Consider the following 22,052-nt stretch of genomic DNA (forward strand, 5'->3'; position numbering starts at 1 on the left):
TTTTGAAAAATCATGAGTCCCTGTCCATAACCAATGAGTCTCAGTTCAAAAAGACAAGGAGTCTTAAGTTGAAAATGCTCGCGCCTTTATGTATAAAAGGTGTTCAATTTTTTTTAGAAACCTTAATTATTTATCAAACCTGTATTTCTTTTTCTCTTTTCTTGTCTTCTTCAAGTACTGTTGTAATAGCAGCCACCATTTCTTCCACCCTTGTGCCAACCTTTGTAAGCTCTATGAATAACAACACCAGTTATAGAGTAAATTTAGTTTTCTTCAGTAGTACAGCTACTAATGAGTATCAAGTTGCAACAAACTCACCTAACTTCATTCCCAGGCCCCTCTCTCGTCCCATGGAGCAAGAGAGAGAGGAGCCTGGGGATGAGGTTGCAAACCCACCTTCTACATTGCTTTCAACATCTTTCAAAGTTCCATCATTTATGAGAGAATTCCTTTTCTGTAGGATACCAGCTGGGAGAGAACATTGTTACAACAAATCAGTGGAGTACACAAAGACAGAAAGGAAGCTTTCCCTCTTACCTGCCAGCAGGTTGTATTCTCTGCAAGTGCTGTTCTTCATATTATTTGTTATACTTATGAGAAGAAAATGTTTAAAAACCAAGGCTACCATAAATCCTCTGTTAAGCCCCGCTCTAAAGTAATCCCCCTTTTCTAAGGAAGAAAGTTATTAAGCAGAGCTCCCCCTCTCTTTTAAGCCCCAACTTCCCCTCCCCTTTCATTTTTAAATGATATACTTTATTAATCAATCACAAATGAATCACTTCATGTGGACTGATCTGGTATGATTAAGTCATGTGCTGGGAGTTCGGATTTGTTTTGGATCTTCCGCAGTATGACCTTCAACTTCCTGTACCTGAGCTTGCATCCTAGTTTTTACAAAGAATTGATACTATCATCTTTGCTAAATTAAATAAGCACCTTCTCAAACATGCTTGAAACAAATAAGCCCCTTCATGGGGTGGGAGGAAGGCGGTTAATAGAGGATTTACGGTATTTATTTTTCTCCATCATTTCCTTCACATTAGTGGTCTTTGAAAAGTTAATAAATATTGTCAAAATATGTTAACAAAATCACTAGTCTTGCAAAGTATTTTTATCATTTTCGTGGAAGAGTGGTGGCCCTCTTCCAAAAGTTGGTAAGCTTTCTCCTAATGTTTCTAATCACCCTTTTGAGTGGAAAGGGCCTTTGGGGTATACATACACAAGTACGGAAGAAACAAACCTGGAAGAGTGTCATATCCTTCTGGTTCCAGCAAGTCATCAATGTGTAAATCACTCAATGCTTTGCTAGATGGTAATGAAAAAATAGAACAGTCAAAGTCTTTATTGTATGTCACTTTTAAGCACTTTCTGTTAGGATTATCAAACCATTTGTCCAAACAAATTATCATGTGTGTATGCTGTAGGTAAAATCCATCTCAGGTTAAACAAGTATTCAACCTAGTTTGATTTAGAATTTCCTGTCTTTCCTAACCTTACCTACTTATTCATATGAGAGAAAAAAAATTGGTTTTTCCTGAGATGGATTTTAACCTTAAATGTAATCCAGAATACACCATCAATCCCTCACCTCAACAGCTGATTTTTCTGCTCAATAGAACCAACATATCTCCTGAGTAGCTTTGCTTTTTCTTCGCTGAGAAATAAGAAAAGTCCACTGGGTGAGGTTTTGCATTAAAAACTTTAATGACAACTCATATAATAATCACTTTATTGAATTCACCACAGTGACTGAACACGGTGACAGGGGATGAAACAGGATTAACATTCCAATTGATATCAACCCCTTCATTACCCCCACAGCCCATGAAAGGTTGCACCATACCACCTGGGTCTCCTTCCCCTACTTTTTATGAACAGCAGTGCGGGTTCTTTTACATCCTGCAAGAATCAGACAGTGAAAGAGCTGTGAAACGGAGCCTACCGTTTTTTCGTCCTTATCCCAGAAGACTAGAATGTCTAACCATTTGAACATGTAACAACAAAGGCAGCACGTTTTCCGCAGTTACCCCATTTTAACACCCTGAGTGTTGGTCCAGCCAGGGTTCGAACCCGTGACCTACTGCTAAGCTGACCAGTGCTTATCCTAACCGGGCAGAGGTCTGGTTACCAGTCTAATTATACATTGTACCCACAATCCCTCTGCTTATTGGTTAAGAGCGTACAGTTACTTCTGGAAATCAGTGAAACCTACAGATTAGTTAGTAATCTGCTAGCAAATAACTGACTAAGCAGTAGGTTATAATCACAATGCATGATTTCTAAGAGCAATGTCAAACTGTGTTCCATGCGACGATGTGTTTGATTGATTATTTTGGATGTCACAAAAACAGCAACCAATAATAAATAAATTGTTTAAAATTAAAACAAGCATGACTTCATGGTCCCTGGAAAAAAAGCCAGAAACTGGTACTAGAAGAGTTGGTCCAGACTTCTAACCTGTACAGAGAGGAATCTGCGTGTGCACCCATTGGAATTAGCCTCTGAAAAATGTCAGGTCCGGAGACTGAGGAGTCAAATGGCTGGAATGGGATTGGTTTAACGAGAGGTGCGGCTGTCCAAAAAAAAATCAGAAACAACACGAGTTTATTAATGTATTCGGGGCTCAAAAGGGTCCCATACGGTAGTATGGGAAAAGTAGATTTTCATGCTGGGCACGTAACTTTTAAAAGATACTTGCGCAGTGGGTAAGGGTCTCGCCAACCCATCCTCTAACATTAACTTGCCAATAGGCAATATTCAAATAGAGGGTAGGTGCCAATTATGAGCAATGCAGGTAATAAGCAAGTGATCGTCGGCAATTTTGCACTTAAAGGGGGGTAACCATAGCAATCTCCCATGGGTCACCTCCAATCATTAACAGGACAAGCAAAATCATGAACTAAGATGCTGCTTGCCCAAAGGACAAGCGGGAATTCAAGTTTTTTTTCTCCTAGTGGTAGTACTGAGTGGTTCTACACTGTATGTCAAAAGATGTCTCTTGGAAAGGTACAGAAACTCGGAGAGGGACACTGGGGATCTCTAAAAACAACGTCTGTGACTTGCACTGGAATCTCTAAAAGGTTACGCTAGAAATAACACTGCTTAGCAGCATGACTAATCATTGCTTTATTCATGTGTCCAACATTACTAGCCTTTGTGCTATAATTAACACTGCCGAAGGTAACCATGGTAATATTATTATTGCATACCTTTTATTTCTGGCAAACTGTCCAGTTCAGGTACAACTTCATGGTAAATGAAATCGTTGTCCTTCACAGCACCTTGCAATCTACAAACAATGGGTCACATTATATCTAACAGTAATAATTATTCCACGAGTGCGTGTTGGATATGAGACAGTAGATAGCCAATGAGACGCATAGTGCTAAGTTGGCTGTAACCACCTCATATCCAACAAGCATGAGTGGAATAATTGGAATAACTTCATGGTAAATGGAATAGTTGTCCTTCACAGCACCTTGCAATCTACAAAATTAATGATGGGTCATATGATATTTAACAATTAATATGAGTGTGTGTTGGATATCCAACAGGAATAATTGTTTTATTAAAAATGCCCACAAAATATCGAGAATTCTTCCTGACTTTATTTGTAAAAACAACCAATAAAATTTTGAGCAGATGCGTACAGTTACCATATTTGGATAGCATAGGTATAATGACTCAAATACCATGATGGCTAAGCCAATAAGAGCTCTAGAACTGCATTATCCAATTATTCATTTTTTGTAATTATTAGTAATATACCAGAGAGTGAAAGGTATGTGAAAGGTATAGACAACAAAATAAAAAGGTGAAAAGAGCTTATTTTAAAACCAGTTTGGAGCTAATGATGACCTCTGAGTCAAAAGGACAAAGTATAGCTGCAATAAGCACCGGACAGTCTGTAGAAATAGCATTGAAGACTCACTTGTTGCTTACAACATCGATAAGGAACTGCAACAACTCCAGCGTTCTTTCAGGCTGGCCCTTTGGATAAAGAAAAACCAACAACTGAACAACCAATATAATGTAATGCAATGTGCAGTGAAACACACAATATGGCTAGTAACTGTAACAGCTTTGGTTTCAAACTCAGCAAAAGTGAATTTACTTTATCCCAACTTGAATTGGGTGGGAGGTGGGAATTGGGGTGGCACTCCATGATATGTACTTTGGTGTCTGGTAAGATTAATTTCAGCTGTAATCTCAGGATTTAATATTATGTAGGGTCAATGGTCAATTTTTCCATTTGCTTTCCATCTGGGGCTCTAGTTCCTCACACCTCTATTCCAGAAAATCCGGTAATCTTAGGCCTACATTTTCAGTGTGCTTTTTCCCATACACGTTATAATAATATAAGAACCTGTCTTTTTAATAAAAAATCTGAATAAAGACAAGAGCAAAAACTTGCTGGGTACCTTAGACGCCTTTTGAGCTTCTGTTATCTTTTGTGATGCAGCTTTTAAGTATGCCACCTAGCGAAAAGAGAGTGATACTGGTAATTTTCATGAAAACAGGTTTGGTTACTCTTCGAGCAGAGGTTTTCTCTCTTGCATGGCTTTCAGTATTGATGAAGTCGTTTGCATCGCTTGTCAGTCGCATAGCTGGTTTGTTTTATGCACCTTCACGGGCCGTAAACAAACTAACTATGCGATAGACTGTCAAGCCACGCGAACGACTTCACAAACGCTAAAAGCCATAAAAGAGAGAAACCTCTGCTCACAGTGTAAGGTTTGGCAGACCCATTGCAGGATGGCTTTTATTACCATTATTGAGCATTGAAAGTATTGCAGTCATTGGAGGCCAGTTTTAACAACGTGGCATAGCCATTGTCTCCCTGGGAAAGTGAGGAGCAGGCTGTTGTCATTAAGTGGAGTTGGCTGGTACAGAAATGGCTGTTGTGTAGAGAGTCATTTCCAGAAAATGCATGCTTATGAGAATCATGCTTTTCATGGTAGACATTGCAAATTGTCCCCTAGTCCTAATCCTCACCTAAACACAAGCAAATCTGTTAAACATAGAGTCATAAGGAACTAACCAATAGTAATAAGAGTCGTGTCTACCATGGGGTAACCAAGGTCGGATTTGCACTTCTGGACGTGTATGTGGAGCCAATTAGTGGAGGTTTAACCAGACAATGAATAAAGAAGTACATACTGATTAAATAATATTACATAAAAAATTGTTAAGTTTTTACCTTTTCACCAAACTTTTGATTTTCATCTGCATTGTTTGACATGTGTATCTGCAAGAAAATTTAAGTACTTTCCTTGGTTAAACATTGTCATTGTATATATCAGATTGATTTAAATAATCCTTGTATGGAATACCAAGAGCTCCAGAAAACAGTATCTCTCTACACAGGGGCTAATGACTGCAGGTTTTGATTATACTTACATATGCTACCGCAAGGTACTGACAACACTTGATTTTCAGACTCTTTGCCCAAAGCTAAAATAATAAAATTGTATAATGTATTAATATTAACTATCAAATAAAATTGATATCAGCTATAAAATTAATATAGGCTGCTCAGAGTACAGCTTATTTAAATAAGATGCCACAAAAAGGGTGATTATTCAATGGAGGATTTTCAGATGTCCAAGGTCTTTTGCGGGCCCTTCGCAAAAGCGAAAGGGCCACAAATGACCTTGGATGTCTGAGAATCAGGCTATGGGTGATTGGAACAAAATACTGTTAGTGAAAAATGTTTTTTCGTCGCCTTGGTCGGCTTCATGTGGCTTGCAGCAGTATGTGAGACCCAAAATAACCCTTGACTAAAATGTTTTATGGTGCCAGTGGGCCACATAACACAGGAAAACAGATTCCCATTTGTGGATATTTTAGGGTATTTAAAGAATACCCAGTGGGCCACATAACATTCACAGGAAAAAATAACAGATTCCCATTTTTGGATATTTTGGGGTATTTAAAGAACACCCACAAAAATCCCAAATTTGGAAGAGTGAGACAAGTCCCAACCAGGAACTTGGTTGGGAATTCCTCGGTTGGGACTTGTCTCACTTTGCCAAATTTGGGATTTTTATGGGTATTCTTTAAATACCCTAAAATACCCAAAAATGGGAATCTGTTATTTTTTCCTGTGATTTTGACCATAGGAACCTTAATCCACAGTCATTAGGGACACTGAAAGGTAGACACACAACCCAGGGGACCATGTACACATCTGTTATACATTGATACGGCTTATTGGACTCACCAAGTACATAATCAAATGTGTGTAATGATACTAGAATCTTGTGCATTTAGTTGCTAACAAAATATAATGACTGCATATTTTATATGGATGATTTGTACATGTAGATTCTGATGAATTCAACAAATTGTCTCAGCAGCTGGCTTGTATTCAGGTGAACCAAGCACAAGCTGGCAGCACTAATTCGTGGTTCATCACATATCGCTTTGCGGTGATCATTCCTCACCTTGGCTTTCCTGGACCCCATGTATGATGGGCCTTGAGAATCAAGAAACTGTAAAGCCTGGTTGTAATATTCGTAAACCTGTGAAAATGTACGATTGTTAATCAATGATATCATTAGTACTGATTAAGCTTGAAACTCAAAACTAGTGTCTCAGTTCTCAAGATATTTTTGAGACTCAAAACTTGAAAGTTTCGAGAATAGAGAATCCAGCCTCGAGTCTTGAGAATCAAGACGTGATGGACTATCAACATTACTAACATTTGAGCAGTATAATTATTTAAGGTCTGCATATTAAACAAATGCTCTCTTTTGTAGTTGCTTATCTTTGATTTATTTTACTGTTTGATAACAAATTAAAACAGACAATCAAAAATATGTACCTGCATACTGATTCTAGCAACAAGTGAGTCCTTGCGGGAATCTAAAATGGACTTCTCCAGTAAACATTCCTGAGCTTGACCCTACAAAATGAGACAGAAGTTAATGGCCCTTAACTGCAACCATTAGAATCTCAAGACCAACATAAAAAGTGCTCAACATTTTAGTTTTGTGATTTTTTGCAATCATGAAAAAAAAAATGAATTTTTAATCAGCTTACCAGCATAACATTAGTGTACAGCTGCAGCAGACCACCAGCCATGTCAAAAAATGCATCACTTGCAAAATGATCCTAGAGAGAAATATTTTTGGTAAATAAATAATAAACTTTTAAGAGATTATAAATAGTATTATGTAAGGGAGTAATTTTTACCAGTGTCTACAGGAATCAGCTGAGCTTTGGTTCCACATCATTATGGCTAAAATAATAAAAATCCTATTCGATGATCAGTGGAAGAATAAAAAAACTGACAGGAAATTTTCTGAAGAAGCTTAAGGATGCCTGGAATAAAGCCCCAATTAAAATATGACAAATCGTTAAATTCTCCTTCCAGTTTGCCTTGTGTATGGTTGTGAATCTAAGAAAGAACTTCTTAATTAAATCATGACTCACTCGAAACCTCATTCCAAGTACACCTCTTCATTTACAACTTATTCACCAGCCCCTTTCATTATTTTGTTTTGGGCTCAGGATTGTAATAAGGTTAATTTACAGCACTGCCACTTACATTGTCAACAGTGATTACTACAATGCTATTCACTGGAACTGGTGACAATAATTATATCAAATAATGCACACACAAAAATGACAATGAACTTACAATAAAATGTTCAACTTTACAGAAAGAACCAGCCTAAAAATATAACAACAATAAAAGTTGTGCTCAATATCTTAATAATTAAACAACTTTATATGAACTGATTGTGATTACTGTAAACAGTTGCAATATGACATGCACAAAATGATTTTTTAAAAGTATATTCATTAAGACAGTGTGTAGGAAGCAACATGTAGGTTGTGGTTTAACAACAATATCAATCCACTAATCCATCCATTACTATTTCAGTTACGGTAACTGTACATTACATTTGAATTTTCACAGAGCAAGATGATGATGAATACTAATATTGAACAATATGTCTAGAAATTTAGAGGGTAGGTGAGTAGTGAGTTGGGAAAAAGAGGTAGCCCTTTCAAAAATTCCAAATTTCTCTTTGAAAAATGCTGAAAAACAAACAGGACATTGTGAAAGTAATGCTGGAGATGTTTCATTCGGATGGTCACACCATAGGATTTCATCCACAGACTCAAAAGTTAGAACCACCTTGTACAGCATAATAGACAGTACCACAGGAAAGTACTGCTCAGTAGCTTTCATTTGAATGGTCACACTTTAGGATTTCATACACAGACTCAAAAGTTAGAACCACCTTGTACAGCATAATAAACAGTACCACAGGAAAGTACTGTTCAGTAGCTTTCATTTGAATGGTCAAATAAAAGACTCTTTACTCTTAGAATGAAAGGGATAATTATCAAGCACCAAAATACACACTGTAACCTTGTGTTACCTTGAGAAATTGAAAAATGCCAGCAGCAGATTGGAAGTGGGTACAAGCCACTTTCATTCCCTTTAGAATGAAAACACAAGCCAAGGTAAAATTATAAGATTTGAATGTATGGCAACAAACTAAAACAGGATTTTATTTTCAGCAGCAAATATCCTCTTAGCTTAAGCATTAAATAGTGTAGTGAACAACTGAAAAAGAAGTGCTCACTCGCAACATACAGAACCAAACCACTCCAATATAATCAGTGATATTATAATCAAAACAAATAGAAAAAAGACAGCACCATAATATTAAAGCCAAGATCAAATTATTTGCTCAAACCTCTTCCGTAGTTCTGTCTTCATTGCTACCAAGCTGGGAGTGAAGAGAAGCTGAAGATTAAAGTAAGAAAACATATCAAATCCATGAGAAAAAACAAATCTCAGTCACTGTCATCTTTTGTCCTCTGGGCAGCAATTATACTGATGTAACTGTACTGGGCATTAGTCCTTATGGCCTGTTTTGTTAGGTGTCATTGTTCTGTAACTGCTAGAGATTTGAAGATCTAACCAACTTCACCTATTAATTTTTAGTTCAACTGGATAAGCACCGTTCTGTCAAGCAAAAGGTCATAGGTTTAAGCCCCAGCTAGAAAACCAATCAGGCTCTTGAACAACAACAACAAAAACTTTATTTTCACTCGAAGTTTGGAGTAGCTAGCGAGCTCTAGGTGACACCACATATATATACATTACGTGAAAGTCTTCACATAAAAGTCTAGTTTAAAAAATATGCCAAAAAACTAGTGTGAAAAAAGTCAGGCACTGCATTCCACTGCTTAGCTGAAAAGTAAGAAAAGGAGTTAAGACCATAGGTTGCTATTTTAGGTTTACTGAGTGATAGAATGTAGTTGCCATGAAGATCACTGGAAGAGGACAGGAGTGAAAACATATTTTTCATATAAGCAGGAAAATGACTGAAAAACAAATTCTTGTATAGCAATATAAGGAAATTCTGAACACACTTGTTAAAAATTAGTAAGGTAATGCTGGCGGGTGATTTTGATTTAAGATCTTGTCTCAGTTCAGTTGACTTAAGCCCTTGGCCTTTTCTGGTTCATCAGATCATTTCCTATCAATTTGAAAGATGCTTAAAAAAAGCACTGCTTTTCAAAAGGAGGAGAGAACATACACACTGATGAAGTGCTCCATGATCTATCTCTACATAGCATTTATATAGGACATTTTAACATATATATTTATTTATACAGCTCTGCCGAATTCACCTTACTGCACCAATTTGATTCAAGTGTTGTTAAACTAAACCATAAAATTTGATCTAGAAATTAACATTAAACCAACCTAAATTATGAAGAACTGATGCTTGCTCAAATTTAATGTCACACAAGGATATTGGTTCTTCAGAATAAAGATCAGTCCTGTTAAAAGAAAAAGGAAATTAAGTTGTATAAACAACAAAATTGATACAGTTTTCATATAAGGAATTAACCAATGCATTTCCAAGCCCTCTGTGACTGTCTATAATATAAGTGACTATTATCTTCACTGCCCTTGACACAATTCACTCCCTTACTTTACCCATTTTCCCTCAAAAGTCCACAGCTCAGACCTCAAAGTAGCCGGTTTTTTAGTCAGTTGGCAGCGCTGAATGCAAACCATAATTATCATAAGTGCCATTATCAACATCATTCTTGCAAACATTGTTATTCACCATGCTCAAAATTGTCTTTATAATCAATAATAACAACTAATAATAATAATAATAATAATAATAATAATGATAGTTATAGAACCATAATGTCATCATCATAATGCAACTATCATCAAAACTGATAATAATTTATTACTGTTGTTATCATTAACTTGTGACCAAGTATCATCTCTTCTAGTGTACTAATATTAATTCTGATACAGTGTATGCCATTCAAATGCTTTCACAACACAAATGAATAATTTAACATTCTGTTGAAACCGTTAACCAGAATGGTGTAAGCAATAGTTACTTAAAGTTCTTTATTCTGTATACAAATGTAAGGGATGAGCACAGACCATGTAAACTGGACATTAACTGCTCCTCCATCTCCCATAGGAAACCGTGATTGAAGAAATTGCAGCTGTGCATAATACCGCCGTAGAGTGCTGCACCCTGAGTGGTCACGTGAAGGGCGAATGGAGGCCTGAAAAGTTATAAAACATAAGAGGCTGAAATTAAAAGTTATGCAGTTGACTTAATCTTGCTGGACACCTCTATAAGACAGACACCTCTGTAAAATGGACGCCTAGAATTGGTCCCTGCCTTTTTTACTCCCTTTATTTGACTCTCTGTAAGACGGACATCTCCAGGGGGGAGGGGTACTTTGGGAATTTTTGTGTAGGGATGTGCCGCTGGGACACTGGAACCCTTAGCCTATACCAGAGCTAGTTCAGCTGAATTTTGCTACCCTATACTAGACTAAACTCCCTAAATCTCACCCTATCATAGAGTACTGTAGGCTGAGTTGCGGAAATTTCAAACTTGCCGATTTGATTTTTTTATACTTTTGAGTGGCAATTCCCGGTCTCAACCAATTGATTAGTTTCCTGGAAAATGATACCCTATTTTAGACCCCAAAACTCTCTTATTTATATACCCTATCCCACAGTAAATTGCTTGAAAAACATACCCTTCACAGCTGCACATACCAATATAGCCCATATATGGTAGTAATCCCCCCCCTCGGGACATCTCTCTGAGACAGACACTTAGTACCTGTCCCAAGGGTATCTATCTTAAAAATAATTGACTGTGTAGCTCACAACAATGAAAATCAATTAAATTCACGATTAACTTTTTATCGAGCAAAGAATTGATCCTGTTTTAATTTTCAACCCCCTTAATTTTGTAAACAGATAAAAATCTGATGAGAAACAACCTTTGACCTCCTGGTTTAAAGTAGGTACAAGCAATTACCAATTACCGTAAGAGTTTTTCTAGTCTCAAATTATATCATAATACACGTTACAAACAACATTTTTCCTAGAACTCAAATATAAAGTCTTCTAAAAAGGGCAAAAATGTCACTCCTAGATCTAGGTCCGTTTCTCAAGCGAGAGTCCTGAGTTTTTCAGAATACGTCATGAGTTTCCTAAAATAACGTGACCGGACATTGTTTAATTTTTTAAGATCGTGGTTATTTTGGGTACGATTGACAGGAATTTACGAACTAAATTCGTCAGTAACAACTTATACTTGTTTGTAAGGATCCCCAAAATACATAAATAATTTTCTTGTCCCAAAACGCGGGAGGGGTTTGCTGTTCATGAAACTACAACAAAAAGAATGCCAGAGGAGCTGAATGACAATACGTAACTCTTTCCCTTCTAAAAACTACTGTAATGAATCCGCACATAGTTCGCTTTCATAACTGCCATATTTCTTTACATTTCATTTGATTAGATTATATCAAATAACTAAAACAAACAAACAGTCACTTTATGATCAAATAGTGAGCAAAAATAATTAAAATAACAAAATCTTACGGTTCTAAGCTGTTCCAGCTGGGAGCATTCGTTGTTGTAGGAGTCCGCATCTTCGTTATAGTGTTCTCGAATGTACTGAAAATAAACCGATGTTTAGATTGTTTGGCCACATAAATGGCCTCAGAATAAAGCAAACACGCTTGTCTTTGTTTACCGTTTTTAGAGAAGGTGTAAACTCAGTAGGAAAAGGTTCTTTTAAGTCCACATTTAGCATCAAAGACCGTGGACATCCTTCCATCTTGGTGACGTCATTGTCTGAAGAAGAGCCTGCAAATGCAGAAAAATAATGCAGCAGCAATCATGTGAATTATATGCGCAGAAGCATAAAATGATCGAATATGACCCTTCGTACATGGTAAAAAAAGAACGAAGGCTCATAAATGCATTGCGATCAGCATGATTACCAAGAAGCCCAAGAACGACGCACGGTGATGATCTGCGATGTTATGCTGTAGGCCTACAGGATCATGGATGCATAGGGATTTTTCATGGATGATATACAGCGTATTGGTTCTATAAAGTACGAGGAATTTTTTAGAAGCTATCTGGAGGCAAATCAACTATGCATATTTTCCAGTGAGCTCACAAGACATTGGAGAAGTCGGAACGAGTGGGTCTCAAATGGCAGGCCAAATCTTGAATTCCTTTCAAAGACCTTCGGTAAGTCTTGGTGCCCTTCCGTTGCTCGGAATCATTTAAGTCTAACTCCTAGATTCAAGATTTTTGGAATTGCGCATGCTTTGCTTGATGTTGTGCTGGTTTGCACGTGACGTCACGGCGGCCATGTTGGTGGTCAAGAAAAAAAGCAATTCTCCCCTCTGGGAATTAAACTCTATTTTCATGTAAATTCTTCGAGAAACAAAAATTATTTTGTATTGACCCCCAACATGGCGGCCTTATCACGTGGTTGCAAACAAAGAATAGTTTTCAATTTCGGATCACTCGGCCATGATGACATGTTGAGGACAATGCTTTGGGCCGAGTTAGGTGGGGTGGCAGTGGTTCTGAGATGGGGGAGGCAGAAGGGTTGTGCCAAGGGGTCTCTCCATCTCTCTGATCTCAAGCGCTAGTATAGGGTTAAAAAAAGTCCCCACTTGGTCAGCCAGGATGGCAATCACTATGATGATGCTGATTGTGGTGGTTGTGGTAATGACATCAATGATGATGATGATGATGATGATGATGTTGATGTTGATGATGATGATGGTGGCAATGATGACAGTGTCAAAGATGATAATGGTAACAATGATGAGGACAACGATGATGACAATGATGATAAAATTGATAATAACAATATTGGGTATTCCTTTACTAGGTCATGCTGTGGCACCGGTAGCAAATTGCTGTCAAGCTGAATACAGCAGTCAAGTCAAACAAGACATGACTTTAAAAGAGTTTTGTGATTATTGGAATAAGAAGTCAGGGGGTAGGTCAACATGAACACTCTATAAAATGATATAATGTCATTCTAGAATGTCTGTAAATATGTAACTATCAGTGAGTTATAGCTCAAGTCCAGTTTTTAGGTCAGAAACAATCGTGGAAGTCACAATACTTTGTTTCTGCTTTCAAATGCCTTAAGATGTGTGAAATCTTTTTCAGTTTACTGTTATGTCTTATGACTATGCACATTTTACAGGAAAATAAATAAATTGAAAAATAATTATTAGAGTTTTTTTATACAGGTGAACAGAAATGCACGGAGACATTGTATCTTAAGGACTGGCATTTTTGTAAGTAAGTCAAAGTCCTTATACAAATGTGAGATTAAAAGTTGTTCAACGGGCAACCAACAATATTTTGTCAAGATAAAGTAAATGTTATTGAAAACGGGGGTTGGTACAACTGCACAAAAATAACTTAACTTCAGCAACAGCTTTCCGAAGGGCAAGTGATTTTTTTTATTTTCATCTCATGATCGAGGTTTGCACTTTTGGCCATCTTACCACAAACAGCAAACCGTGGTTTGCAGTTAGTGAGTTCACATTAACCATCTACCCACATTTGGAACTTAAGATTTGTGGGTGGTAGCTCATGGCTGCCGTGTTTGTTTTCCTTTAGGTGAGAAATCGTCTTCAAAATTATATCTCTCTGAAAAGGAATTTGATCATTAGTAAGCAAAAGAGTTCTAAAAAGTAGTATTCCCTCTCAAACGTGGGATTGCGATGTTTTAAGGTGCAAAAAACCTTGCGGTAAATCACTTACTTCTAGAGCATGGTCCAGCCATACAAATGTGAACCTGACTGCAAGGCACTGGTCTCTTGACATCTTGATATTTGTGGTTTGTGGGTAATGCTGAAAAACCTTGATCTTAAGGTCTCCAATAGTGTAATGAACTACCCAGATTAAACAACAGTTTGCTGGACGTGTTCACATACAACTAGCAACATGCCAGACTGATTCCTCCTTTTTGAAACTTTGATTACCTTTAAGGGCATTTCCCTCATATAAGGCTTATGAAACACCTATCTATTTCAAATCTGATTGGTTGAATGAGTTCTGGGACCAGCGCAGTGACGTGGCTGATGACTATCGATTTGTGTACATGGGACCTAAAGGAAGCTGGTAAGAATGCAACTTGTTTTGCAACATTGCTTCAAAACAAGTTTAATAGCAATGTTGTGCATTTTACTGCCCACTTTCAAACCTGTCTTGTGACAACTCAGGTTGTTGCAGTTTGTGAAGAGTTGTTAAAGAAAGTAGAAAGAAGTTGTACTTTTTGCGACAAAATCTCTACTTGTTGCACGTTTTATGGGCCCAAGACGAACTTGTTTTGCAGCCAATGACTTACATGTAACTCCTGTGTAATTTCATCCAATCAGAATTTAGGTATGTACACAACTGGCAGTAAACTGATTTTTTGCAAGACAGGTTTGAACATGGGTAGTAAAATTAACAACAACCCTTTTCAACTTGTTTTGCGCAATGTTTTGAAACAAGTTGCACATTTTAGTTGCCTGTTTTACAGTATATTGGAGAGGGGGTTGTTGGCAATCCAAGGCTATTGATTCAAAATGTTGCCAAAACGGTATTACAGCAGGTGAATGAATATTCTTGATGATAGTGTTAACAACAATAATGATAATGATCATGATATTGATGATGATAACTTTATTAATGTGTCAGTTTACAGTTATAACTGACTAATTAGAGACACCTATCTACTTATGAATCAAGAAGAACTATAATACATAATGTACTCATAGACTATTACACATTTTCACGTATTTGCATAAATTGCTTTTATGTTTGTCATTTCTAGGACACCTTTTCATGCAGATGTTTTCAGGTAAAGGGCTAAATTGGCTTGTCATTATCCATTGTGTGTAGTTACGACTTCCCTTAAAGCCCTTATATTCAAATACTAATTCTCTACCCTGGGGCAAGTTTCAAGTCCAGCACCTTTTTAGCTGGGAAGCATTATCACAATCCAAAGAAAAAAAATTGTGGCCTTTGTTACGTCTCTTTTGGCAACCAGTGAAGATCAGCGCCACCTTTGATGTCGCAATGTTATGTGCAGTAGGTGATGCGCACTGCAAAACAAAAGGAATTGCCTTAAGTTGTAAAGTTATTTTTCAAAGAAATTCCACTCCAAAGGCATTATTATTCTTGATCCTGTATATGCTCATTTTGAAGATCTTACAGTTGGTCTGCAAACATTTGCGGCTGTAAGAAGTGGCTGATCTACCCACCCGGACAAGAGAAATATTTGACTGACAGACTGGGTAACCTGGCTTATGACATCACATCAGATGACATGAATGACAAGCAACAATTTCCAGAGTTGGCAAAAGCTTCAAAGCCAATCACTGTCATACAAAGGGAGGGAGAAGTCATATTTGTTCCAAGGTATAGCTTATGCTGTGTTTTGTCACTTTAAAACTCTGTAAGAACCTCAAGATCTAAATTATATCATCAGTCACTTTGAAATGGATACGTTCACTTATTAGAAGCCATCACTTTTATAATTTATAAAATGTGTTTTGTTTTGTTTTTTACTTTTGTTTCAGTGGTTGGCACCATCAAGTGGTAAACTTGGTAAGTCTGTTGTCCCAACAAGAAAAGATCATGTTATGGAGTAAGTTTTATCCTCTCAGTTTAAATCTGTTTCTAGTAAAACAAACAAGAAGATTTGGCCTGTGATATATGATGGTTCACAAAAGGTATGATAGGGGGAGGGGGGACTTTCCCGACTCCCACCCCTTTTTGCTTAGCTTCCTGCTTTTAACCCTTTTTCATTATATTACAAAATGTTAAGCATTGTTTCATAATTTCCCTCTTTTCTCCCACTTTCCACCCTTTTATAACTCCCACCTTTCCTTTCCTACCTCCTGTGCCCCTCCTGCTCCCAAGAGGAGTCTCCCCAAAAAATGTTTTCGGCCCTCTGGGCCTCAGTTTGGACCAAAAAAAAGCCCCCCCCCTCCCGTGGATCCGCCACCGTATAAGACCACATTTCTTTTGTACTTGTCAGCCCAATATTCATTTCTGTTGAACACATCTTGAAATAATGTGAATGTTGAACCAATTTCAATTTGGTCTACGTTCAAGCTGTCTAAACAGGCCTAAAGAACCTTTTTTTCCTAGCAAGTCAGTTAGAAGGGAAAATATAATAATCACTACCCCTGTTATTGTTTTTTTTTTCTTAGGAAGACACCATTTCTATAAATCATAACTGGGTCAACGCTTGTGGAGTTTTAAAAATGTGGGAACACATACAAAGTGAACTAGTCAAAGTAAGTAAGGGAATGTTCAACAACAACAAAAAAGAAAAATAGTGAACAAAAGCGCCGTGTTCTGGTTTGAGTTTTCAGGGGCCCGTTTCTCGAAAGTCCCGGTAACTTTTCGGGCCCGAAATCAAATATTCAAATCGAAATATAAAGAATAAGAACGCGGGTCCACGTTTCATTAACTGATAGTTTTATCATGTTAGATGCAAAACTATTGAAACCTCGATCTTTAATGTAAACGGAGACAGCTTACCGGGCCCGTTGATTATCGGGACTTTCGAGAAACGGGCCCCTGGCCCTTCATCAGTAGAGTTGCAAAGTACGTTGGAAACGTTGCAATGTTTGCATACGCCATGAAAGGAAAAAAAAACTTTGTAGTGCGCGCGCTCTGCACGCGGCCTAGAAGAAACGGAAGTCAAAGTTTAAGCCGTGCGGATGACTGGTGCCAAGCTGAAAAATAAGGCGCATCTCCAGGCGCTTCCGTTGCAGTAAGGCCCAGTTCATACGTCGCATTTCACCATGTGCTGAATCAAATGGGCTAGAACAATAGATTTTCCTCATTAGAATTAAGGCCCCGCCCACACGTATCCGGATATTTTTGAAAACGGAGTTTTTTTCCCGTTTTAGCCTCCCGTCCACACGTGAACGGCGTTTTCGTGCACCAAAAACGCAGGTTTTCGAAAACTGTCCCCAGAGTGAATTCTTTTTAAAATGCCCGCTTATTGTTTTAATGTGGATGGACAAGAACTAAGGTTTTTGCATTACGATGATGTCAGACTTCTTACAGCGCATGTTCTGTAAAGGTCAAGTAATACGGGCAACATTTTCGCTCAACTTGTCGCATTGTAAGTTGAAAAGCGTAGTCGTCCGTTTTACCACCTTCGCTCTCAACTTGTTACGCAACAATTTCAATGTTGCAAATTACGGCAACATACCCGAGTTCTACTTTTTGCAACAAACTTTCAATTCTATCACCAACTTGCCATGGCGGGTCATAACGCTTGTGATTGGCCTGCAGGTAAAACAGAGCATTGAGGATTGTAAAGACATGGAACATTGGCATCAGCATTGCCAGGTATTGTGAAGTATCTTTGCGTAATGTTAAATAGGATAACAAATTTGGACATTTCTAAGTTATGTCGCCCGAAATGCTAAGTTATGTGGCTCGTAATTTTATCACGCTCAACAACTTCCTTGCATCCTTATTACACATTTATCGCGCTTGTTTAGTCTCATCGAAGATTAAAGAACGAGATATGGTACTCATTTATCGCGCTTGTTTCGTTGTTCATCAAGGGTTAAAGAGCGAGATATACATGAATTACACATTTATACCGCTTGTTTCTTGTCATCATCGCTAAAAGAACGAGGTATGTTACACATTCATTCCTCTTGTTTCGTCTCGTGATGGCTTAAAGAACGAGACATGTTAAAAAACACACATTTTCACGGTTATTTAACAAAAATTAACCTTGTTTCTCTGTGCGCGGGCGACATGATTCAGCAGTTCGGGCGACTTAACTCGGGTTTCGGGCGAAAAAACTTCGGGCGACTTGACCGGTTACCTTGCACATGAGCACATATCGACTTTCCAGTCCTAGCACCCCCTTGCTTGGGGCGAACAGACGGCTGACACCTCAGACTACCTGTAGCTCAGTGGTAGATCATCTGGTTGACTAGTAACCAGAAGGTAATACGTTTGACTCCTGTTAGGAGAACTCGGATCTTTTCTCCCGAGCCACCTGTGTCGCCGACTGAAAAACTTGTCTTCTTTCTCAAATTCGAACCAACTGAGCGATGAAATATTTACTTACGCAAGGAGTTTATATATGGTTGGTCGAACGCAGGGTAAGTGTTGCTGAAAGTGTGTATTTTAAACTACATGTTTTCAACAGCATTTTTAGTGTCAGTCGACTCACTTATATGAGGTGTGATCGAAACTAAAAGGCGAAGCAGAAGAGTGTAAGGATAATATAAAATACTACACCGCACACAACACAACAACTGATCGAAAATGGTTTGCTAACATCATGAAATATCTGATGTTTGTGTTCTTTATAGAACTTTTCAATGCATGCGTAAAAAAGGTTGTTTACTAATAACTTTTCCACGTCGCGTTAGCTAAATTGTTATTTAATATCTAATATAAAGATTTAGCCAGGGCTAAAAGCGAAGCTCTCGATAATATTTATAATTTCCTTAAACAAAATATAAAATCGTGCAATGCTAAGCGGCGAAGGCAACGAGAACTGCGAAAAAACAACAATAAGGTCTAATTAGCAAAAAAGAAAATTTGCACGTGCAGCACACTTTTTTTGTATATTTCTTTGCCGTTGTTTTGCATGACTACAAAATACAACGTGAAACTTCCAGAAACTTCCTCGTTACACGATTTATGGAGAAAATGTCGAACGTGTTCTTGTTCACTCTTTTTTCACCGCCGCTCATTTTCACCTTGGTGGCCGCTAGCATTTCTCATTTTCTCACCGCCGCTACAAAATTTTCATGTTGTACTTCCAACAAAAAATCTCTCCTTTGTTTTTTATCTCTCGCTCTAGATCTCTGTCGCTCTTTTTCTCGTTGAGCTTCGGTGGCCTGTCGCCTACTTCCTCTTTTTCTCTGTCTTTCTCTTTCTCTGGCTATGCGATTTCCCGCCAAAATAACCTCGAGTTGCATTTGGGTTGCCATACCTGTTGATTGAGTTATTTTACATTGGTCTGCCTGTGAATCGGACGGACGGGCGGTCGGTCGGTCGGACTTACGGTCACATGATTACCAGAATTTCTCAGATGGGTAGATTACCACCTTTTCTTATGTATTGGGTTGTCTTGCGCGCGTGGAGCTCCGCTAATAGACCTTTTTAGGGCCTGTTTACATGGAGGTGGGGGACCCCAGGTAGGTGAGGTAACCCGCTTTGGTGGGTAACCCGCCTGTCTACATAATCTTTCATTCTAATTTGATCACATTTACATGATAGGTGGGGTGACCCGCCGCATGTTACCTCACCTATCTGGGGTCCCCCACTTCCATGTAAACAGGCCCTTAGCTTGTATGTTTTTTTCTCATTGCAAACCATTTGATGTTATTCCAGAGAATTGTTTTTTTCAAATATCGCGCTATCCACGTGCGTATGTCGCCATATCCACGTGCGTATGCGTACGCAACTGATGAAAAGACAAGAGGCAAATCCCCTTGATAACAACACGTGGTCTGAATTGGGAGAACAAAAACCTACAAACCAAAAACGTCTATTAAACTTTTTAACGCACGTGCAATTGCCGTCCTCTAAATGCACGTCCACGCCAAAGAGCTTATTTATAGCACGTGCTGAATTGTTTCGCTGCTAATTGAATTCGCAAGCAGCTGTTCATTTTTGTGCTGATTCAGCGTCTCGCGTTGGAGTAGTGGTTGTATGCGTCTTTTCAGGAAATTAAATTTTACTTACTACACTCAAACTGAGTATACCGAATGGCTTCTCGTGTCGGCACCAAAAACTATCCGATGTAGTATGAACAGTAATGGCGCACAACTGGAACAAGCGGCGTTCACACACATTGAACATCGTGCCGGTGCAGTTGGCCGAGAGGGTTTTGTAAGCTAAATCCCATTCGCCACTTCCTCTTTTCTACTACCGGGTAATTCACTTCCGTTACGATATGCGACAGTCCACTTTGGAGATCGGCGCGGCGCTGCTCCACTCCGTTAGAGAAACTGCGCCGAAATCATCGTTCTTAAGTGTAAATAGAAGCCCTAACCGGTAGGATTTTCGGGCCGGCGCAAAAGCAATCCGGTTAAGTCTCGACAGAGCCGGAAAGTCTTTTGGACTCACAACATCTTTTTTGTACTAGGTCATTTTAAGGGCAAGTTGTGGAATAGATTACCCAGAGTTCATCGAATTTCTTGACGCTGTCGCAAAGAGAAGGATTTTTACCATGTCAGAGGCAGGTTTCGATTGGAACCGCGAAGGAAAAGACCGCAAAGATCAGACTTCTTTGAAAACCACAGACTTAGTGAGCTCCGTTTTTCAAGACTGGAAAAATTCAGTGAAAGGTTTCGAAGGACAGGAACAGCGAACTCTAAAGGACTATTGCAGATATGATCTCATAAAGATAAAAGAATGCCTCATAAACGTGAAAAGTGACCATTCCTTTATGGAGTTGCAAAATGAGGATCTTCATCTCAAACTTGACAAGCTACTTAATGATATTGACAAATGTCTAAAGAAAACAGAAAGATAAGGCACTGATTTCTGTAAAAAATGTTCCTTGTCATCCAGTTAGTCAGAATACAGCTGAATTCAACCCAAGTATACCTGCTTATTTTTCCTTTTTTGTGGAGAAACAAAATTCAGACAAACCTAGCGAAAATGAGAAAGTTGTCAAACCTACCGAAGAATTTGCGCTGTTTCAGCTTCATCGCTATTCCTCGTTCAATTTAGCCTGCCCAACGGACGTTCTTCTTTTGCGTTTTTCAGACGAGTGAAAGGCAAACACGAAGCGTCGAAATACGTGAAAAAATAGCACCTGTTCTGCAGGCTAAATTGAACGAGGTATAGTGATGAAGTTGAAACAGCGCCAACTCTTCGGTAGATTTGACAACTTTCTCATTTTCTCTAGCTTTTTTCTGGAGTTGCGTTCTAAAGGACTGTATCCAAGTTCAGAACAAGAAAAAGAAAATCATTGCCTTGTGTTCACGTTGTTCACGTTGTTCACGAAATGTGAAATTAGGAAGTTCCACGTCGTGGTCGCCCGACGACGGCAAAGAATTGTACCAAAAAATGCGTTGCACGTGCATTTCCTTGCCGTCGTTGCACGACTACGACGTTGTACAAATACTTCGTGTTATGAAAACATGAACTCTTGCCGACAATACCTTTTAGTGCGGTCTCTAAAGGTAAGGTACAACGGGCAACAAAAAACATGCAACTTGTCTTGCAACATTGCTGCAAAACGGGCTGAATAGCCATGTTGCGTGTTTTACCACCCACATCAAACCTTTCTTGGTTGTTAACGGGTTTGAACGAGGGTGGTTAAACGCGCAATATCTGTTTTCAACTCCTCCTTCGCGAACCATTTACTTCGCTTGGCTAGAAGGGTGTCCCGGCTTAGGCCCTAGCTAGGCCTAGGCCTTAGGTCACCCTTTTGGCTCATTTATGGCGCACCAAACTTCGCATGGGTTTGGCTGAGGTCGAGGTTACGCAGCGCAGTAACTAAATTTATTATTGGCTTCAAATCATAATTTTTTAGCCTTGAGATCATATTTTTCTTGTTCCCCATCATTTCCTAAACTTCTTCCCCACATCTGATCTTTTTCCTTAAAGAAGAAAACATTCTAAAAATATTCATGTAATGGGCCAAATTCGAGCGACGGACTTTTATTATGTCGAGGCATTTCATGGATCGAGTGAAGTC

At 38.5% G+C, this 22,052-nt stretch overlaps 2 protein-coding genes across 5 annotated transcripts in view; one reads left to right on the plus strand and one right to left on the minus strand.

Annotated features, from left to right (window-relative positions):
* Positions 1–12,164, minus strand: part of LOC140924801 (uncharacterized) — a 34,970-nt gene extending 22,806 nt beyond the window's left edge. For 2 of the 4 annotated variants that reach the window (XM_073374806.1, XM_073374809.1), the window contains exons 1-20: positions 12,069–12,158; positions 11,915–11,989; positions 10,445–10,572; positions 9,737–9,813; positions 8,718–8,767; positions 8,397–8,456; positions 7,646–7,678; positions 7,045–7,116; positions 6,827–6,907; positions 6,447–6,524; positions 5,401–5,454; positions 5,201–5,248; positions 4,422–4,478; positions 3,932–3,990; positions 3,210–3,289; positions 2,458–2,572; positions 1,589–1,654; positions 1,241–1,305; positions 397–468; positions 140–231 (exon numbers count right to left, since the gene is read on the minus strand). In XM_073374806.1, coding sequence (XP_073230907.1) covers positions 140–231; positions 397–468; positions 1,241–1,305; positions 1,589–1,654; positions 2,458–2,572; positions 3,210–3,289; positions 3,932–3,990; positions 4,422–4,478; positions 5,201–5,248; positions 5,401–5,454; positions 6,447–6,524; positions 6,827–6,907; positions 7,045–7,116; positions 7,646–7,678; positions 8,397–8,456; positions 8,718–8,767; positions 9,737–9,813; positions 10,445–10,572; positions 11,915–11,989; positions 12,069–12,152 — 1,446 coding nt within the window. In that variant the 5' untranslated portion in view covers positions 12,153–12,158. Of the gene's footprint in view, positions 1–139; positions 232–396; positions 469–1,240; positions 1,306–1,588; positions 1,655–2,457; positions 2,573–3,209; positions 3,290–3,931; positions 3,991–4,421; positions 4,479–5,200; positions 5,249–5,400; positions 5,455–6,446; positions 6,525–6,826; positions 6,908–7,044; positions 7,117–7,645; positions 7,679–8,396; positions 8,457–8,717; positions 8,768–9,736; positions 9,814–10,444; positions 10,573–11,914; positions 11,990–12,068 lie in introns of all 4 variants that reach the window. The other 2 variants (XM_073374808.1, XM_073374807.1) reach the window with 2 other exon arrangements.
* A 168-nt stretch (positions 12,165–12,332) lies between these two features.
* Positions 12,333–21,220, plus strand: LOC140924835 (2-oxoglutarate and iron-dependent oxygenase JMJD4-like). Its single transcript, XM_073374838.1, has 10 exons — positions 12,333–12,574; positions 13,230–13,340; positions 13,600–13,651; positions 14,348–14,479; positions 15,177–15,203; positions 15,551–15,763; positions 15,925–15,952; positions 16,561–16,647; positions 17,660–17,716; positions 20,490–21,220. Exons 1-10 carry the CDS (start codon positions 12,403–12,405, stop codon positions 20,877–20,879), a joined length of 1,269 nt encoding a protein of 422 aa, XP_073230939.1. The 5' UTR covers positions 12,333–12,402; the 3' UTR covers positions 20,880–21,220.
* Positions 21,221–22,052: the final 832 nt, after the last annotated feature.

The sequence above is a fragment of the Porites lutea genome, chromosome 14, assembly GCF_958299795.1.
Source record: "Porites lutea chromosome 14, jaPorLute2.1, whole genome shotgun sequence".
Classification (NCBI taxonomy): Eukaryota; Metazoa; Cnidaria; class Anthozoa; order Scleractinia; family Poritidae; genus Porites; species Porites lutea.